The 21,361-nt window shown below is 37.1% G+C and overlaps 2 protein-coding genes across 3 annotated transcripts in view; one reads left to right on the top strand and one right to left on the bottom strand.

Annotated features, from left to right (window-relative positions):
• Positions 1-21,361, bottom strand: part of ANAPC10 (anaphase promoting complex subunit 10) — a 171,007-nt gene that overhangs the window by 44,284 nt on the left and 105,362 nt on the right. The gene's annotated exons all lie outside the window — the stretch shown is intronic.
• The window catches only part of HHIP (hedgehog interacting protein), a 70,808-nt gene that overhangs the window by 32,504 nt on the left and 16,943 nt on the right, over positions 1-21,361 (top strand). Inside the window, exons 5-9 of the mRNA XM_064416762.1 lie at positions 16,210-16,361; positions 16,796-16,969; positions 17,788-17,931; positions 18,817-18,938; positions 20,980-21,103. Coding sequence (XP_064272832.1) covers positions 16,210-16,361; positions 16,796-16,969; positions 17,788-17,931; positions 18,817-18,938; positions 20,980-21,103 — 716 coding nt within the window. The remainder of the gene's footprint in view (positions 1-16,209; positions 16,362-16,795; positions 16,970-17,787; positions 17,932-18,816; positions 18,939-20,979; positions 21,104-21,361) is intronic.

Below are 21,361 nucleotides of genomic sequence, written 5' to 3'. Positions count from 1 at the left end.
TAGTTTGATTTGTGTTCTCAGACTTCTTCCTGCAATCAAGAAGTCTGAAGGTTTCAAATTAAAAAGCTGAAAACCTACTTGCAGTGCTTTATTCTACTAATTTCAGCTTTCAATACACCTCTTATACTTCCCAAGGCTTGTAATTTAATTGCAAGCGTTGGCTACACGACATACTAAGATGTGTGCACACAGCTATGTCGCTGAAAATTCCACAACATAATGAAATATTAGTTGTAATTAACAAGAGACTGGATTGCTGGGGCTCTGTGGCATGCCTGCAAATGTTTGAGCCCACATTCCTTCCATACAGTCAGCTCTGACAAGGCTCATAAGTCCCTCATGCAGGGAGACTGTGGGAAGAGCCCATATGGGCAGGGAGCAGGGGAACCTGCTGGTGTTCTGGAGAATATCTGCTTTGTTTCAATCTTCAGAGCAGAAAGGCCAATTTTCATATTACACTTATTACATTTGGTGTGTCCCTGGGAGATTTTCCTCTATCAGTTCCAAGAACAATTGCAAGGAAATATTTCTGAGTTTATGAATTTGTAGAGGAAGTGAATTTACCACTTTTAAATATGTTTAAGCAGTTACATTTTTATTCCTCAGATATAGCAAACTGTGTATAGCCTGTCATTTTTTTCAGAAGTTACTGTTCTTTTTCTCCTAAGGGAATATGGTTTCTGTAGCTTTAGTGAGGCTCTACTAATTATTACATACTTCATATTTCTAAAGAAGAAATTATGTTTATGTTAGCTATTTTTCTTTCAGGAATTGTTCCATTCAGTACTTAAGTATAGATTGCAAATGTGTGAATTTCCTATTCCTTTTGCAGGGGGAAGGGAGGGCAATATAAAATGTTGACATTAATGAAGGAATAATATATCAGCCTATTACAATATTCTGACAACTCTAGTAATGTTTTCGACTTTGAATTTGAATAACTGTCACATTTAGCCAATGTCCATTCAAAGGCAAAAGTGTAAATAATGACATAATTTAAAACAGATGCCCAAGTCTTACAACAACAACAACAAAATCAGGAATAATGAATAATATTTACTTAAATTTCAAGTTTATATTAAGTAATGCAATGGACTATTTGAAAAAGCTGTCAGGGGTCTTTGGATTATATGGGTCCACATCATTTGTGTACTGTATATCTTTGAAAGATGAGTTGAAAGATATAATCCCAGTTGATAATTCCATTACAAATTAACTCAACTGGCAGATATTTGTCTAAGGACAAAGATGCTGATGAGCCAGTCATGATGAAGCAACAAAAAATGAGTCCATAACTCCTCTAAAATTTTTTTAAGTTTGATTCCAAGAAGCCTTTGCAGACCAACTGTGATAAATGCGCATTTGTCACGTGGAAGGGAAATTTGTTTCCTACATAGAACAATTATGATGATGGTTATTTCTTTTAGGAGAGAGCAACACAAAGTGCATGGTTCCTTTCTTCATGTGAACCCTAAGACTTGGGACTGAAACTTTGGTTCTTACAGACAATCACATTTTTGACAAATTGCTACTGCTGTACTCCTATCATTCCTGGACTGTTTGGGGTTTGGTTTTGTTTTGTTTCAAACAAGTTACAAAGATGGCTTAACTTCAGAGAGATTTTCTTAATGAAATCCATTCCACCCAGAAGGTGTTCTCTCTAACAAATGGGAAACATCACTAAATTTAACCTAAAGTCTGAGCATATGGAAAGCTACATAGATGATGTCAGACATTACAAATATTATTTGTACTTGCTAGTTTACTTCAAGGGAAATTATGAGAATGACATCATAATGATGACTGACTAATTTTTATTAGTGTTTTCTCTCTGAAACTCTACACTTAGAGTTATAAAGAAAAACAGCTTTTAAAATGCCATATCTGTTATTCTTTTCTAACACTTTGTGATTTTCTTATTTATAAAAGATATTCATATTTTAAAATACCATAGATACTATCAGCTCTTATTCTACTCCTTTGACATGTCAAATATTTTTTGTCAAAAAGAAAAAAAAAATATTATTTAATGCTCATAAAAGATAGGAAATGATCACATCTTCTTTTAAATTAATTGCCGCTTGGGTTGGCCTACGAACCTATAAACTCTGCTGGAAGACTTGTAGCTAATTTCTTTACAACAGCTTCTTACTCTGGGCATGAATTATGCTGATGAAGGGGTGATGACCAGCTTAGGAATAGCGATATGTTCCTGCAGTCAGCAAAGACAAATCACAGGGTGCCACAACTTTGGAAACTTCCAAAATCCACAGAACCCGTAGAGCTCTCTTTTACAGCAAGAAACCTGGTAATGCAGGGTTGCATTAGTACGTTTTGCAAAGGTCATTTTGCTGAGGACCTCTTACAGGATGGGCTCCAGCTCTGCAGGGCTGCTCAGGCACCTGTTATCTTCAGAGCTGGAGACAGCAGCAGCCAAGGACACCAATAAAACAGTGTCTCCCACATTCCTCAAGCCCAGACAAAGGGCATCCCTACATGAATACTGTGAGAGTCACCAAGGGATGAGAAATGATGATTCAAGTCAGTCGGGACTCCACAGCTAAAACCTGGTGGGTGGCACAGCAAGCAGGAGAATTGTGGAGAATTCCCCTCCCTATTTTTAGGAACTTAGTACCACCAGACTGCATGCCTGGGCTCTTTACTGAGGCCACAACACCACAAATCTCCATGACCATATTAGTATCTTTCTCCAAATGCTCTTGTCCCATTCAGCACTGTGTTTATGGTTGACCTCAAAGGCAGTGGTCTTACAAATGTGTTTATGGTTCAGCATGTTCATAGATGTTATACATATCAGGACCTGTGTTTATCTGCGAAGGCTTGTTTTCATGAGAAATTAATATTTATGGTATCACAGTGCTTACACACTTGAGGGAACTTTAAATGCTGTGCCCCAATGGAGCCATCATATTCATGAATTAATTTAATATGTAAAATTCAAGGATGAATTTAGCATCAATAATCCCTGCCAGATCTGCATATTTGGCTCTGACTTCTGGCATAAAGCGATGCATTGTCAGTCTCAACTCCCACACGGATATATTTACATTAGGTGTGCGAAGGCAAGGTTCACAATGTGACTCCCATGGCTGAGTTAAGTCCCACTGGTAAAGCTTTTGAGAAATTGCCCCCTCTCAGTCTTTGTCACCCTCTTGCCTTAGCAATGCTGAGTGTCTAACTGCTCTTATTTCACTCCAGTGCAAAGCAAATAAAGTTCAGCAAATAACTAAAGCTTAGTACCGTCATACAGCATTACAAATTTTTACTTCCAGAAAATCCAGCAACATAATAAATGTTGTTCCATAAATGATGTGTATGTGAGTTCAGAGATATCTCTAACAAGAGGTGTAGGTTGTATCAATGGCATCATTCAACTCAGCACAAAAGGAAAGTTCTTTCTGAGACTGATTTGCAGAGCAATTCTAAAGAGAGCTACACCACCATGTAATGGGCCTATGCTCCAAGGAATGCTCCCCTAACCAGCCCCATTTGCAAATGAGCAAATGATCTGTAATAGATAATAAACAGCTAATCATTACATCACACATACCACATCAGTTAATACAGATACATTTATTAAACCCCTTTTATATATGACTTAACGTTAAAGCATTCTATTTTATCAAGGATTCAAAGGGATTAGAGTTTAATTTGTTATTTTAGTATACTATACCTTTAAATTGTTGACATATAAGTTGTATAAATAGAAACACCATAAATCTCTTAAAAAATGTACCATAAATTTTTTATGTATGACCTTTAAGTAACAGCAGTCTGTTGCATAACTCTGCAGGGGAAGTCACATGGTGGAAACCTCATATTTCCTTAAATTTATGGTTGTTTCTTGGTGGTCTAAAAGACTTCTTTCTTTTTTTTTTTTCTAAAGTTGTAATCTTAGTAAATTGTTTAATGTTTGGTCTAATGCAGGTCAATGTAAGTTCTTATTTAGATTTATAATAGGAAATATATAATGTCAGATACCAATGAAGCCTGGCTAATAAAGTCAAGGATACCAGTGTTATGTTTCATTATAATGATGTGAAGATAATGCCTTTAGCTGCATAACCACCACGTTAGCTGCAGACCATAAAATAATCTTTATGAAATCTCAGGGTAAGATTAATTAAGAGAAAATTCTTCACTTTTTTTCCAGTAATTTTTTTCCTCCTCAATCAGAAGCATTTTTGATTGATAAATTGCCTTATCAACATTGTATCAGATGTCATTTACTGACACCAAAAATCAAGTAAACGCTGAAGTGGAGAGAATTGGCTGCCTCATGTTATCCTACTTTGCACTAGAAAAAAAAAATCAGTGGAGTTTGGGCATGTGCCGAAATACTTGCTGAATTAGGGGCTTATGAAACAAAATTTTATATGAAGGTAATGATCATTGCCATTACTTAGAGGAAATTTTACTCTTTCCTACTCCAGAAGAGTTTGGTTTACACTCAAAGCAGTGTTATCAGCATCAATAGAAAAGATCTGCCTCAAGTTAAAACATGCAAGTGAATATAAGTTGCGTGAACAAGAAGAAATTATTAGTGGTTTTCCACCTCCACTGAAATCCTCAGAATCCAAAACAGGAATTTACACCACTTGGCAGAATAAAAATTAAACCCCACTCAGAAATGTCAATATTTAAAATACGTAGTACAACCATAATTTAATGAGTTCTTTAAAAATACACAGGGCACATACGTGAAGTGCAGTTTTCAAAATCTTTTTTTCCCCAACAGTGGAATTGAATGTTGCAGGCATAACAACATTAGTTTATTCTTTACTATAAAATAAATCCTTCTAGATAGTTCGAAGGCCATTTATTTAAGCCTTAAGATATGCAAATCAAGCATGTGGGCACTGTTTATATCCACTCATGTTCCACTTTTTGGGCTACAAAACCAATGATGTTTGATGAGAATTTAACCAACAAGGCCAAGGAAAGCTATGTTTGTCTGAATGCTGGATGCAAGTGTATGTAGTGAATATGTGCATAACACATCAGCATAAACAGCTTGGAAAATCCAAGCCGTGCATGGTCATAAATCCTCCCCAGAGAAGCAGATGTGCAAGGCAGATGTGCATGTTCCACAGGAGATGCAAGTGAAAGCAGTGCTTTGTGTGTCCAGCCTGGCAAAGGATGAGGGCAGGTTTAGATTGGATATGGGGAAGGAATTCTTGACTGTGAGGGTGAAGAGACACTGGCACAGGTTGCCCATCAATCAAAGGTACCCAGTGGTGTGCCTGCAGTGTCTTAGTAACGTTTGGTTCAATTGACTCTGGTCATTATGTCTAAAGGTCTCAGGTGCTATGCAAGTTCAATGCCTACTAAAAAAGAATTGAAAATAAAATAATAAAAATTCTTTTTTCCCTTTGTTGCATTCAGACTTCTGGATAAGCACTAAAACAATTAATACATGTTAAATAGATATCTCCAGGAGTGTTTAACAGTGAAAAACTAGATATGTTAAAAATCTGCTGAAAATCAAATTAGGACCAAGATACAATAACAGCCATTTTACTGCCATTGTATGACCACTGCTCTGTAAAGGAACAGGTAATTTGTAAAATTAGTGTCTTTGAGCCTGGAACAGGGTTAATCCAGACTCTTGACAGACATGAAAGCCTAACAAACCTTTTATTTTCTCAATAATTTTCTTCAAAAAGAGCATTTAGAACCTGAACTTAGAAGGAAGGATGATAGTACTCAAGGCTAGTCTGGAGCAGAAGGCAAATGTGCACCAAAAAGAGAGTCTGGAACTTTTTCCTATCCATGCAAGGCATTCATTATCCTCACAAATAACAGAAAAATCAGCACTGCTGGGGCTTTCACAAGTAGATGAGGGTGTCAAGGGAGAGGCAAAAATCCATCCCGCAGGCAGCGAGTCTTAGGAACCTCAGAATGCTGGCAATGGCTTCGTTAGAAACCAGAGAGCCTTCCTATGCCAAGAACAGACACTAAAATCTCAGACAGTTAGTGCCAGAACAGGATAGAGAGGAGTGAGAATATTCTGAGATTTTGAAAACATACTCTCACCAAGTGTGGACTGAAAGGTTCTCAGAAAGGGCCAAATGAAATATTTCATTTCAGTGTTGACATTCTTTTAACTAAAACTAATTTCTAAACTGAAAACAACTCACTGAAATAATCAAAATCCCCACTTTTACACGTATTAGAACTGGATGTTCCAAGAATTTCAGAACTATTTCACATTTTGCCCCCCAAATACAACATGTGTGACGAGCAAACCTCTCTTTCCATGAGGGAAAGCGGGGGCTTGGACAAATCAGCATTTTCCAACACTGTCTTTACTGAGAGAGCTTCCAGCCTTTTGTACTGAAGACATTTTTCTTAGTAATTTACTGGTTGTCTTAGGACAAATGAGTTCTGAAGTTCTATGTCTACATCAGCTATTGACACACACAAACATATTCCTCCAATTATTCCATATGCATGCAGTGCCTCACCCTATTTCATTTTTACAACTGAGCATGCTTAACACATTCCTTCTTTGCAATGTCCAAAACTATCTTTGCATTCTCAACAAGAAACATATTTCTCATTCACACATCTTGGGCCAAACCCAGATGGTATTAGTTTCCTACAAGGGTATTTCCTGTATGTCTGAATTGTCAACACGGCTGTGGATTGCCATCATTCTCCTCTTATATACAGATTCTAGTCATGGAGAGCAAACCGTATATCCTCCACCGCCCTGGTTTTTCCACTTGGCACATTTCATAAAAATATTCACGTCTCTCTTCAAAATATTAATATTTTTTCTCACTATTTTAGTTGAGAGGTAAAGACAAGACCTATATGAGGGATCCACAAAAAAAAATGCTTGATTATTTTAGCTTCCTCTGGTGTTCACAAAACGTCTGTGGAAAAAAATCTGGATATCTCTGGATTTATTTACTCCTTGTTTTCAGGTAGCTGGAAAATATATATATTTCTCAAGACTTTCTGAAAGAACTAAAATAATTTGATTGCTTAAGGCAGTATTTAAAGCCAAGCTTAACTGCAGCTTTAATAGTGTAGGTAAGTTGCTCACTGACCTTTCTGCCCTTGGGCTGCTCAGCTCCTGGGGCTCTAGGAGGTTGATGGGATTGACAGAGAACTGGGAAGAAAAATCCTTGGGCAGTATCAGAGAATGCAAACACATTTTTCCTCCCAGCTGCCACTCAGCACCTTTTCAGAAATGTGAGGGTTCAGTGCTTAAATGTGTTTCTGACCCAGGTACAAACATGATGCACATGCATGATTTTTGTTGAAAAAATGCAATCATAGCCTTTTTTGGATTATTTTTGGATGCATTTGTACCAAGACTCCAAAAAGTGCAGTCCTTATACTTCAAGGAGTTTGATTTAAGATAACAAATACAGTTCCAATGCTCACATTCACATGTGGAAGCTTAAAAAACTCAGTAGCAGATACTGAACATCTAAATGGGTTTTCTGTTTGCATTGTGCCAATAAGACAAGACTGTTTACTTTTTGGAACAGCTGAATGGCCAAAGAATGTAGGCATAAACAATTTCAATACTGAAGTAAGAAGGCATAGCAGAGTGGCCTAGTCTTCATCCAGCAGTGCTGTTGTATGTCTGCTGGTAAAATCTTGAAGAACATTTACAGAGCTTCTAAATACAAAGTCTCACTTTGCCTATTACGTTTAGCTTAATAATTACTGAGAAAACCAGCAACACATGCAATCAGCATTTGCTTTGAAGATATGACACATTATTATCAAAACTATGCTGAATGCTGATGCCAAATAGAGGCTGAAATATGCCTCTCCATGCATCCAGATTTCAGAGTCCAAAAGTTCTTTGGATATTAGAGAGCAAAATAGCATTTGCTTTATCGCTAGGATTTGCACACGTATTTTTTGGCAACTGAAAAATAGTGACATGTTCCCATCTTTCAGGCCTGCAGGCAAAGCCTCACATTCTACGTGGGGTCTGTGCCCTCAGGAGAGAACCTCAGACAAGATCATAGGTGCTGTATAAGCACCAATTGCAGTAAACCTTTTTTTATCCCTCCTGTCTCTCTCCTGTGTTCTTTATGCTACTTGGATCCCTCAGATTTTCTCCCACACCCCTACTAAAATCCATTCAGACAGTGCTATTTTCCAGTTTCTTACAATAAGAAGAAAAGGAGATTTGAAATATCTTGCAGAAATTACTTTAAAGCCTTTCCTAAGTACCTTCAGAGCCTTAGTGACTAAAGCCAGAAGTGTGCTTAAGAAATAACCTTAAATGGAGGAGATCATCTTTATATTTACAGCAAAGATGAGCATCATTCTGATAAGCCATGGAACTGACTCTTCTCTCAAAACAATGACAGAGCTCATAAAGGCCACAGTTTAATCCAGGTTGTGTTGATTATCATGGTAATACTTGGCAAAGAAATACAAATGGTGTGGACTGAATGAAGTGTCTCTAGCCCTTTATTAAACTCTGGCAAAAGGTATCCTTTTGAAGGGGTGGTTTTTAAAATTCTTTTAACCATTTATTTTGCAAGATGCAGACTGCTAGCAACTTTTGGTACTTGTTGAGCAAGTTTTAATATCCAATAGCATGCAGACAACAGTAAGGACATGGAGACAAATCTAAGTGGAAATCTAAAGCTTTTTTCCTTCAAGCTGGCTGTGGTTTTCTGTGTTCTCTCCCAGCCCCACAATATTTAAATACATAGCTCATGTGAATGTACCGTTCCTTTTGCAACCAGAAAAAGCAAATACCTGCTCTAATAGGTGACAGTTCAGCACTGGGAGCTAAAGGAGAAAGGCAGAATTGTTTGCAAGAGCAATGTCACCATGGCATATTCCCATTTGCATCCCTCTTTTTTGAAACTAATTATTTTTAATGCCTACAATTAGACAGATCAACATTTCTGGTTTTAATTTAATGCAGAGAGTATGATAATTACTGTTATTCTGTTCTGAATTATGTCCCTAAATTTCCATATAAAGTGGTCACGGTAAAACAGCATGAATTTGTTTTCGATTACCAGAGTATAGAATTTGTTGTAGGTTCGTACATTTTACATAAGCACTGTCAAATTTGCTCTGTGTCACTATACATCCTTTTTTTTTCCCCTCTCTCAGCAGAAAAGTCTTATAGCTTATTTAAAGTGCTGTAGACTTTTGTGTACTTTTATTCAAATTAGCAGCTGAAGAAGATCTTTGCATGGTAGTAGGATTTTTTTTTCCATAGCATATTTTTATCCATAGGAAAGACAAAAATGACAGCAGTGCTTGGATGAAATGTCATGCCATAAAAAAAGCAACTTATGTATTGAGTTGTAATTCTTAAAGTCTTTTGACAACTCTCTGCCATTAATCTGTATTTTAAACAAAATGCAAAATTGTAATGAACATGCTACTGAAAAGTAAAGATAAGTTTTTTATACATAGTGAGAGAAGGAGAGCATGAGAAAACCAGAACAGATGGCTGAAAGGATCATAGTCAAATTAGAGCATCGGTAGAAGAGCAAGTCACTAAGAAGATTAATTTGTGTTGTTTTTGTGTTTACAGAAAAATTAAGTCAGATAGCATCAAAACAGGGTGTAAGTTTTAAAAAGTCATGCTTGATTGGAAGAGGTAAAGCTTTGGTGACTGGGAAAAAGGATTATTGGTGTCTCATCATCATGTCATGTATTTGTGAATGCTAATGGAACATAGTCTGTTCTCTGTGGGGCATCATCTGAGCCAATTTTGTTGGACTGCCTACTGAAAGAGAGTCTTAAATTTGCCTTTATCACAGAAGTGGCATGGAAAGGTGGGTAAACCTTCAGAGCAACAGAAGGGAGGAGGAAAAAATACAAAGGTCATCAAGTCTATTCTCCCCTATTAATGAAGGGTTTTCATGGTCAGTAAATTTCTGAACACTTACTGCATTCTCATTCACTGGAAGGAAGCTTTCTCTGCTTTCCTGGAAGGCCAGTTCTGCAGCACAATAGACCTCAAACCAATGCAGCAGAAGACCTGTCAGGGAAAGACAGTCTGCTGTGGAAGAATGCTGAAGAGGAAAAGTGTAGGAGAGCAGATATGCCAAATAAATAAATAAAAGACCAGAAAGTGGATCCATGCCAGGGAACTGAGAAGGAGCATACTTATTTTTTACCTTCCCATAGTGGCCTCCGCTGGTGAACCACTCACTGAGTTGCTGGTGGAATGTAAAGCTTCCTTGAAAATAAATCCAGCTGGGGACAGAGGTGGAATCACCACCTGTGTTCCCAGAGGATAAATGCTGCTTACAGCTCAAGAGGCCTCTGTGGTGCAGGAAAGTGTGTAATTCACACCTTCCTGAGCCAGCTTTACTGAATGCAATAATCATCTGGTCTTTATTTGAATCTCCCTCTTCCGGGACTGATTTCCACTGTCTTCTGTTATTCCAATTCTCCTAAAGCAGTGCAGTACATAAAGTTTCTCAGTCCAGATGCAGACCTCACATGGGCTCATGGCCACCTCCTTGCAAGCACACTCACAGCCCTGTGTCACTCTGCCCAAAACCTCTCAATTATTGGCTGGCTCTGGGCAGTCTCAAAGCTTTCAGCTGCTCCCAACCAATAACTGGGAGAGCTGGGAAAGCAGGATTCCTGTTGTACCAGAAGAGTGTGAAGGAGGCAAGCTGTGGGTTTGTGTTGGGTTGGCATCTGCATTTATAAGTTTCATGTACTTTCTTTAGGAGGACGGGAAGAAAGAATTGTATTATCAGGGGACGAGGATTGTCATTTGGATTAAACTAAAGACTTGCCCAGCAGAACAGCAAAATCTGGAGTTGAGGAATTAAAAAAATAAGTACAGAGGACTAGGACTAGAAGTGAAAGGTCCTGCATTTAGTGACTGGTATCTTCCAAGGACTGTGAAGGTAAGGAAAAGAAAAAATGATCCCCCATGCCAAAATTTTGTCTTTGCTGCAACAGAAATAATAATAATAAAAAAAAGGATTAGGCTTTAAGTTCTAGTGCTATCAAACATCAGAACAGAAAACTTTGTGATGGATGCACTTTGGCCGTTTTCAGTTAAACCCTGCCCTGCACCTAACTGAATAAAAAGCATCTCTAACTTCAGTAGGTTTTGTGCTTAAATTCCAAGCCAGAGTACAGTCCTTTAAGTATTTGTCATGTATAAATTTAATTGTAAGGTGTTCCTTTACCTAAAGTTATTTTAAAGTCAAGTATTAAAATAGAGCGTTTGTTGAAATCAGTAAAAAATAATGAAAATGTTTTTTAAAAAATCCACAGATAGTTTCAAAGCCCTTTATAAACAAGGAAAAAAGTGAAGCTCTGCAACACAAGAGGAAAAAGGAAATGCTTTGGAGATAGGGTCTAGTATGTAGCCCATACTGAGCCATGACATCAGTGTAATTATTTTCCCCTAAGGTGAATGTCTTATGTTACAAATCCTTCCCTTGCCAGAGGCCTCAGGCCCCACAGATAGCAAAGCACTGGAGTCCTCAACACCCAAGAGGTCTCATCGGAGCTCTGCTCCTGCAGCCCAGACAACTTCTGCTCCTTTCATTCCCTGTTTGCTGTGTTTCCACCAGCCAGGGGCAATTCTCTCTTGTGGAGCTCAGAATAGGTGGTGCAGCTTGAAGGGCAGGGTGTACCCCTGCAGCAGACCTGGGCAGGCTTCTGCTTCTGCTGGAGTCACGTTTCTGTCCTGTGCTGGGGCCAAATTTCCAAAACATGGCAGTTAAGCAAACACTTCCCACTGAGAAGAATACCTGACACTGATCTTCAGCCCTCCTGCATCTCGTTCTGCAGAGTTCAGATGGTGCTGCCTGATAAGAGATTTTACCCTTCACCCATGTTTTTTACAAATAAAACTCCTTAAGATCAAACACTTGGTAAGGCATATTGGTTATGTTATTTATTACATAGGAAATAAGCTAAATTAAGGGTGACTATATTACTTCAACAACTTACCCAGCATTTGTGCTATAAGAATAGATTAAAAAAAAGATATAAAGATATTAGAGTTAAAATATTGGGTGTTGAATTTGCATATTTTAAGCACAACCTCTTTTTAAAAAGGTTGTTACTCCATTCCAACATGAGAGTGAGTTTGTCCAGGCAAAAAAGTGAAGTATAAATACCATTATACCATATATATATATATATATATATATATATATACACACCCATCATCTTAATACTGTTAAGTATAAATACCATTATTTTATAAGTATTATATAAAGAGTGCATTTAAAAATCAATTTTAAAGGAAAACTTGGAATATGCTACCTACATTGTTTACTATTAAACCACACAGGGTAATGGAAATAAATGGTCACGTCTGGTTTTGCTTACTAGCATTAATTACTACTAAGGATATGCAATTAAGGGTCATACTTACAATATGATCTATTTTAAATTAAATAATCTAAAATACCAGTTAAAGCATTCCTGTGTGTTTCTCTGTGTTTACTATATGTAATAACACATATATTGACATAATTAAATGGCAGCATGTCTTAAAAATAAGTGCAGCATATGTTTCTGAATTACAGAAAAAGTATAATGTCTTAATAATATAATAAAACTTCTGTCTATAATACCAGAGGTATACCAGAGTACATTTGAAAGCACGCAAATTGGAAGCAGAGCCCAACTAAGGAGTGGTTACATGAAAATAGCACCATTCTATAAAAATCCAGTATTCACATGCCTCACATCCAGTATTCACAGGCAAGTTACTTCTCTTTGTGTTAGGTCAAAATACAAAGTGGATAATTTTGTGCACTTGTTTAACATTTTTACAAGTGTAAATATATTGTAGCAGAAATTACAATGCAAAAAGAAGTATCAAAAATATCCTCCAGTTGCGAACACATACTGCTGCAATATACTTTCAGAACTGACATAACGTAGCTAAACAGCCCTTTAAAAATACAGAAACACTTTGTTTTAATGTTTACTTGGCTTTGTACTGAGTTTATGGAATTATGATTAAATTATTTTCATGGCTGTGGTCTGAAACTAGACCAAACTGGGATTTAAAGGTCCTAGGTTCCTGGCCTGGCACAAGGAAATCAGTTTTGGAAAAATGTGTATTATTGGTACAGAGGGTGTCACAGCCACAAACAGGAGAGGGGAGCGTTCAAGCTACAGAGCAGCACAGGCAGTCATCAAAAGTGGGAGCTGCCAGATTTAGTTACGACACAAATTTCACATTGGCCCCAGTCCACAGTATGTTTAAGTAATTAATACTCATTTCAGCCAACCATCATTCTTTGTCTTCAACAGACATCCCAATGGAATACAAAGATTTGTCTCATTCTTCTTGCCCTTCCTTATACAACTGACAAACATTAATGGTTATTCCATCAAATAGTGCAGTGCAGAATCTCATACAAGCTGATTTGTCATCTACAGTTTGTTGGTGCTGGTTTCATCTAAAGGGAAACTTTGAAAGAAAAGGATGTCAATAATCTTTTAACCTTTTAAGCTGCCAAGAAAAAGATATACCTATTTGACACATGTTATCCACAGAAGAGAGTGTAAAGCCTGGGATGCTGATTTCCCATCAAAAGTCCTTTGATAAAAAAATAAAAAAGAGGACAATTCTATAGAGAAGGTCTGAGATTTTGTACATAATTATTCTGTTTGATAGTACTAAAATTACTACTCCTAAGGGATTTTGCTGGGTTATCTCTCCATTTACCACGCAGCATATGAGACAACACTACAGAAAACTGTATACTCTCTGGCACATAGAGGGCATTTTAAAAGCTATGGAAGTTGTGGCAGGGATTTGGTTGGGAAGAACAGGTTTGCCAGTTAGTGATAAAGTTGAAAATACACATGAAGAATCGGTTTCCAAAACCAGGAAAACTTAAATATTGAAAAACTCATCTGGATTTCTACTTGAACATGAGCCAAGTAATGGCTTGATGCTGCACTGATTTCAGTATCTTGGAGGGATATTCACAAAGTTTTTATTAACTGCATGAATAAATAGACCTTTTAGAACAAAATGTGTCTATCTGACTCTGAAAAACAGCAGTGTGACTTTTCAAGAAGTAATAGAAACAATCTATAAAGTGATACACTGCTCTCTAACAATCATGGGGGACAGCAATGAGTAAAAGTCATGATCCTGATCCTACGAATGCAGCTTGCCATAGTTACTACTTTGCAGGTCCTGTGTTTCATTCATTTTTCAAATTCTTGCTTCATGTGTCCTTCATTAAAAGCTCTTAATTTAATTTTCACCTGTTTACGCTTTCAACAACTTCGCTTTCACACTGAGATGGCTGCCATGGCATCAAGCACTAAATAAAATCTTCAGCTCAGTAACAAAAAGATCTTTTCTTACTAATACTTTCAATAACTCACCTTGCATGGCAGACCTAGTGTGACTCACTGACATTCCTGGGCCCTTAAATGAGCTGAACTCATCTCTCAGGAGAAGAAATAGGACTGTCTTTGTCTGGGCACAACAGATAGAATCATTCCTCAGGAATCTTTGAAATATGCCTTCCTGTTCCCAAAGCAACTGATTTGCCTCCCTTTGCTTCAGACTTTATCAGAGCAACTTGGTCAAAGCTCTTAGAAACTCAAACAATAATATCTACAATCAGTTCAGACTCAGCTGCAGAATTATTTTTGGCTCATGAAGGAGAAAGAGCTGGATTGGCAGTCCCTTCATCCATGATGACTGCAACTGATTTGGCAGCTCTCACCAGACTTTCAAAACTAACCTCTCTGATAACCCCCTGAAACTAAATTTTTCTAGCAAACAAACTAGCAAATTTTGTCTGCCTCTAAATTAGCAGGATCCAGATTTCATTGTACAAATCTGTTTGTATGGAAATCTCTTGACCTATTTACATCTCCATTTCTGACTCAGGTTTCTCTTTGGTGGTTGTGATTAAAAAGGAAGTACGGCAATCATGTTGAATTAAAATAAATTAAAGCTGTGCACTTTCCCAATTAGGCCCTTTGTGGGATGACTTTCAACAGGAGGACAGGCCCATCCATCACTCTGAAGTGCAAATACATTTTAAAGCTTCATTTCTCTTATAATTTCAAATTTCATAATTACTTATCTTGGGTGTGGTTAGAGTTGCAAAACGTTGTCTCCAAGAGCTGGAGCACTTGAATCTACAACAGTCACTGGTTCTAGTTTTGAAGGGCTGGCAAGTCCTGAGTCAAACCCCAAAACATCTATCACCTTGTGGATAATCACACATATCAATTGAATTAGAATTGTTAATTGTGTGCTGTGTTTATTTCCGTGCCTCAGCTTCACTCCTTGTATTGCCTTAAGAGCAACAAATGAATCTGAGTTTTATTCTTCATTTATACAAGTACAGTTTCAGGCATAGTAATAGTACATACATTTTTAGAAGCTTTTTAGTAGCCAAAAAGAAAACAGCCTTCTATTTAAGTTGACAGGGTATTTGCATTGTCACAGTACATTACATGGATTGGATGTTTAACATAGAACTGTACTAATCTTCATGGCAAACATAATAACAAAAGCAAGTTGTTCTGAGATTTTTCTATTTCTATTTTTAAAAAAAGACCAAAAAATCCAAAAACCCTTTCCAGTGAGGGACCACATGTAAAACTATGGTTTCTCTGCACACAGACCAAGGCTGCTTATTACCTACAGTACACCAGCTATGATGAACAGACCACCATAGTTGTGACAACTGATGTTGCTGCCTCCAGGGTAAAACAAAGGTTTACATATTACACAAGCAATTTAACTGTTTTCTAAACATATTGCCAAGACAGTGGGAGTTGGCAGCCAGCACTGTGTTTTAGGTTTTGGATACTTGGATTAGAAGTGACTGCTGATTATAGACCTTTTTATTCGTCTTCTACGAATTACAAGCAACCTAGTAACCCAGCAAAGAATCCTTCACAGCACTTAAACTTGTCTTCATGGCTTCCCAAAGATTACATACACAAATCACTCCACAAAAGTGGCGTAACAGACTTGTGCATAGATAACTGCATAAGGCAATTGTCTTGTTCTAACTCTTAAAGACTTCCCCCAAAGTGAAATGTTTTATAATCCTTTTTGTGCAGTAGTCAGGAAAGAAATAAAAGAGTTTGGGCAAAGATTATCCACAAGAAAGAAACTTTTTTTTTTTTTGGGTTCCAGCTGAAACACAATAAAGAACATAATTAACTTCACAATTCTTTGTGTTTTTCATTTGACTGCAGGGAGGAGATGAAAGAGGACTGTTAAGCCTTGCATTCCACCCCAATTACAAGAAAAATGGAAAGCTGTATGTGTCTTATACCACCAACCAAGAACGGTGGGCTATTGGACCTCATGACCACATCCTTAGGGTCGTAGAGTACACAGTATCCAGGTATCAGTAAGAAGTCTAAAATTAACAAACTCTCTATTTCTCAGCAACCTCTGCACTTTAGTATTTCTGATTTCTAAAAGGGATATGAGGTTTACAATGTATAAACTTGGGCACCTGCAGAAAAACTATTGTGGATTTTATTTGTAGTTTTGGAATGACAGTAAGTGCATAGGTTTTTTTCTTTTTAAGATGTTTTTTCAGTTATTCTGTCATTTTTAATTATAATTACTTCCTACTTATTATGTATAGGCAGCAAAGTAATTGTTTGTGAATGCTAGAAAATTGAAATTTCTCAGAAATAACTGTTAGGCATTTTTCCACCCAGTTACAACATCCACATCTCAAAGTAAAATTTGAATGAGTCAAGTGTATTTTCAGAAAGAAGAACAATGATAGTGAACTGTAAAAACTATGTTCATATCTTTAACTTGCAGGAAAAATCCACACCAAGTTGACATGAGGACAGCAAGAGTGTTTTTAGAAGTAGCAGAACTACATCGAAAACACCTTGGAGGACAGCTGCTGTTTGGCCCAGATGGTTTCCTATACATTTTTCTTGGAGATGGCATGATCACTCTAGATGACATGGAGGAGATGGATGGTTTAAGGTACAAAAACTACCAGTGGATAAACTTCTATTATTGTACTCCAAGGCCTGTTTGGCTCAGGAGAATAGCAGGTGCTCCTGTGGTTTTTAAAATATTTTTAAAGTACAAGGGTGTACTCAAAACCCAGACCAGAGGGCAATTGTAATACCTGGTTTTAAATTAATGGAATGGAATTAATTTCAACATCACCTCATTTCATGTTTATGGTAAGAGTCTGCTCTTCTACTTCTCCTTTCCTCCATCCCAATCACAAATGTAAGTTAAAACATTTTGGTTTCTCCTGTTTCATGTAACGAGAAAGTTCTGAATACTTGCAAAAAAGTAAGCTCCATTCAAACAATACCAATTTTTTTCTCACTTGCTTTCTATATACTTAGTCTTTTGATTGTATTGTGACTAGAAATCATTGAATTCAAGAGTGGGATTCAAAGTATGAGCAAAAAGCACTTTATAATTACAAAGTGACTATATCCATAGTTACTCTAGATGACATGCAGTATAAAAGAGTTAGTACCTTATATTTGAGGCCCTAAACAATTTTGATGTTTGGAAAGTTGTTCTTATGATCAAGTTGCTTCCCAGCAACATGATCAGAAGCATTTTAGTCTGCAAATAATAGGGCAAGATATTTGCCAAAGTGAATCTCTGAAAGGCTCTGCTACTCTTCTTTGGACTTACATCCACCATGAAATCCATGTCTACATGATTAATCAGTAAAGTGGATCATTTATTTTGCTGGTTCACTAGTATTATATGGATTAAATCTACCAGTAAAACACCTTTAAAAACCCAATTATTTTACCCTCCAACTCTCTCAGTGATTTTACAGGTTCTGTATTGCGCCTCGATGTCAACACTGACCTGTGCAATGTCCCTTATTCCATCCCACGGAGCAACCCACACTTCAACAGCACCAACCAACCTCCTGAGATTTTTGCACACGGACTCCACAATCCAGGCCGGTAAGTAAGTTTCAACTAAACTGAAATTACTCTGGAGCAGACCCTGTTTTCGACCAGGCTTTTTTTTTAATACAGACAGGCGGCAACATTTCAATAATAAAAGCACCCGTGAACTTTTTGAATCTTCCACTCCTCCACCTCCACACATATGTCACAGTTAGAAACAAATGTACACTGGCAAAGGGGAAAGAGAAGAGCATGCACAGCTACTACAAGTCAAGACCAAAATGATAGAAACAAAGTACAGAATTTTTAGCTTTAATTAGTAATAAAATTACTACCTTTGTGAAAGAAAAAGCTTAAAGCAGAAAGTTGGTAAAGTACAGCTGAAATGGAAATCTTGACTGGGGAAAAAAGGCACGTGGAAAACAAATGAGAACATCTGGTGATATCTAAACAATAGCAAGGAGGAGAACAATGCTTTAACTAAACAACACATAATTCAGCAAATTAGGTGGGTGGTAGTACTGAAGTGACATTTAAAGTCTTGGTTTGAAAAAAAAATAGAAAGTCAAGTTGTTCAGATAAGGACTTGATTATTGGACTTTTTAACAGTCCAAAATTCCTACAGCATATAAGTTCATTTAGCTTAAGGCATTATTCTTTTCAGGTGCTATATTGCAGACTACATTATATCACTAGGAAAAATAGTTTTATTTCACATGACATAGAAATATGTGGGAATGGGAAACTTGTATTATCTCCTGTATATAAGTCCAATGCATTTCTCAGGTGTTTTGGCTCAGCATGAAATAGGTCCCTCAAATGAAACAACAGGTACCACAAAGAGATAATAATGCTTTAAAATGTAATGCTTCGTATTGATAGTTATATGTTATGAACTCACCTTTCTCATGGATTTTCTCTTTTTTTGTTGTTTTAAAGGTGTGCTGTGGACCGGCACCCAACAGATGTAAACATCAATTTAACTATACTTTGTTCAGATTCAAATGGAAAGAACAGATCTTCAGCAAGGATCTTACAAATAATAAAGGGCAAAGACTATGGTAAGTTCTATCCAGGTTAAAGCTGGCAATAGTCAGGTTCTGTTTCCATGGAATAATAAACAGAAAGCAGAAGAGAATATGTAAAGGCCTGTATAGCCATGATAGGAAAATTACAGCATAGATAGGACAGACAACTTATCTGAAATAGAAGAGAAATTTCTGTCTTCAAAAGAAATCTTCGATGCAGAAGCAGATAAAAGATGCAGGCCAAAACCAAACTGAAATGACTCAACTTTGTTCTTGTTGGTGTAGAGTATCATGTAAATAAGATTTAACAAATTTGACAGTTGCTAGTCTGTCAAAGATCTCACTGTTGCTGCATATTTTGGCTCATAAAGAGAATAATGTGGAATATCAGGAAATGATGAAAACGTATTCTTAGTTTTTCACAAATAACCTTTTGAGACAGAGAATGGAAACCTCATGTAATGTGCCTCTTATAATGGAAAAAGTGAGATAGACAACAGCAGACCACAACCAAACAGGGAAATGACTGAGCTCTGTTTAAATGTTACTAAAAATAAAAAATTTAGAAAATGCACTATGCTGCTACTTCAGAATAAATTACTAGTTTAGATTAGATTACAAAAAGATAAATACTCTCAATTAGGGACTTTAAAATATTAAAGTGCTTCATGCTCTCTCTGAATCAGTATGATTACCAGTCACAGTTTCAATTTGATATTTAACTCAGGTGCTCACCAAGCTCCCTTGCTAGTTCAGGCAAGCCAGGTGACACTTCCTCTGAGCTATCACCTGCCTTGACTGCCCATTTAGCAGCTAGTAAATTCCTGATGGTAACCTGTGATAAATGCCAACGGTGTGAAAAGGCATTGAGAACTGTCCTGTCTTCTGGAATGTAGAATTTCTCTTTCTAATCACATCCCTAGGTTCTCCCACCTGTACTTCCCTTAAAAGCAAAGCAGCTGTGCTGGCTGGCACAACAGTACACAACAGCATAATGCAATTGTACTACTTCAGTCATTGCATGGATTTTCTGTGTCCATTTTATAAAAGCCAAACCAAAGAATAATATTTGGTTAACCACTGCTCCAATGGAATTTTGACTGCATCCTTATTGCAGAGTAAACTAAGCAATATTGTGTCTATCCAGAGAAGCTTGCCAATATTAATACTAGGCTGCGGGTCAATGTCTTCAATAAAAAGAGTTCATCATCTTTTTCTCCCCCATAAATTTTCAGTTCTAACTCATGTAGAACAATCTGGGAAATGCATTTATCAAAGGCTTGCAGATAGCCCTCTGACCAAAAAAAGAATTCCTATTAAAAATGGTTGACTGGCTGTGGCTTTTTTTAAAATGATGCAGCTAGCATGTGAAATGGAGCCTACTTGTACCCTAAGTGGTATTTGATTGCATGAGTAGGAACATGTACACTGGAACTTCCTTGAAGAATTGTTTGATGGGACTAAACTCTGTGGTTTTGTGAAATAAAAAAGGGGGGGAAAGTATAGGAATTGCAACTACTATAGCAACATAAAATAAATTACCATGAGAAGATACAGCCAGTAATAGTAGTGTTTTATGGGATATAACACACATACCATGTTTAAAACTGTGACTTGGAAAGTTTCTCAAACCATTGAAAGGATTTCAAAACTAATTCTACTGAAAATCACTGGAATTTCTGCACTGGACTCTACAGTGAATGGGGGTTATTTTGTTCCTGAAGTTCAGGAGATTCAGTCTGCAGGTTGACAGGTAGAAATTAATAGCAGTAATTACACTGGTTTCAATGGAAGTCCAGCCTAATCTTTATATAGTTTTATTCTCCCAGCTTGTGCACATTGAAGAAAGTAATTATGGCCTCACCTTTTGAAATCTCTAATGGATTGTTTCACAAACAGACTTTGTTGTAATTTTCTGATTTTTTTTTTTAACATCTCATTTCTGGCAACACATCTTGAATTCTGAAGAATCTTTAAATGAAATTAATCTCTTTTCTTGAAGCAGTAACATTTTCCTAAACGTGCCTCAATATGAAAACGCATATGATCTAATGCTATGGTAGTTCCTTTTCAGAGAGTGAGCCCTCCCTTCTAGAATTCAAACCATTCAGCAGTGGCTCCCTGGTTGGTGGATTTGTGTATCGGGGCTGCCAGTCGGAGAGGCTCTATGGAAGTTACGTCTTTGGAGACCGCAATGGGTAGGTGCTGCACAGCTCACTCCTAAACAGAAATGCCTCTGAGGTGGATTTAGTCACTCAGCTGCCTGTATAAAGCCACAACTGGTCACTTGGCCAGTTTAGCAGTGTGGTAATGCAGATTAGATACCAGATCTGGGAATAAAATAGCACAGCATTCTAATGAACATACAGAACATACCTAATCCTTGGGAAAAGGTACAGGAAGTCATAAGACAAGGAACTGTACAGATGTATCTATGAAGCTACTTGCAGCAAGTG

Source organism: Passer domesticus, chromosome 4 (genome assembly GCF_036417665.1).
Source record: "Passer domesticus isolate bPasDom1 chromosome 4, bPasDom1.hap1, whole genome shotgun sequence".
NCBI lineage: Eukaryota > Metazoa > Chordata > Aves > Passeriformes > Passeridae > Passer > Passer domesticus.
The sequence above is the reverse complement of the archived record's forward strand: the minus strand, read 5'-3'. Positions and strand labels throughout refer to the sequence as shown.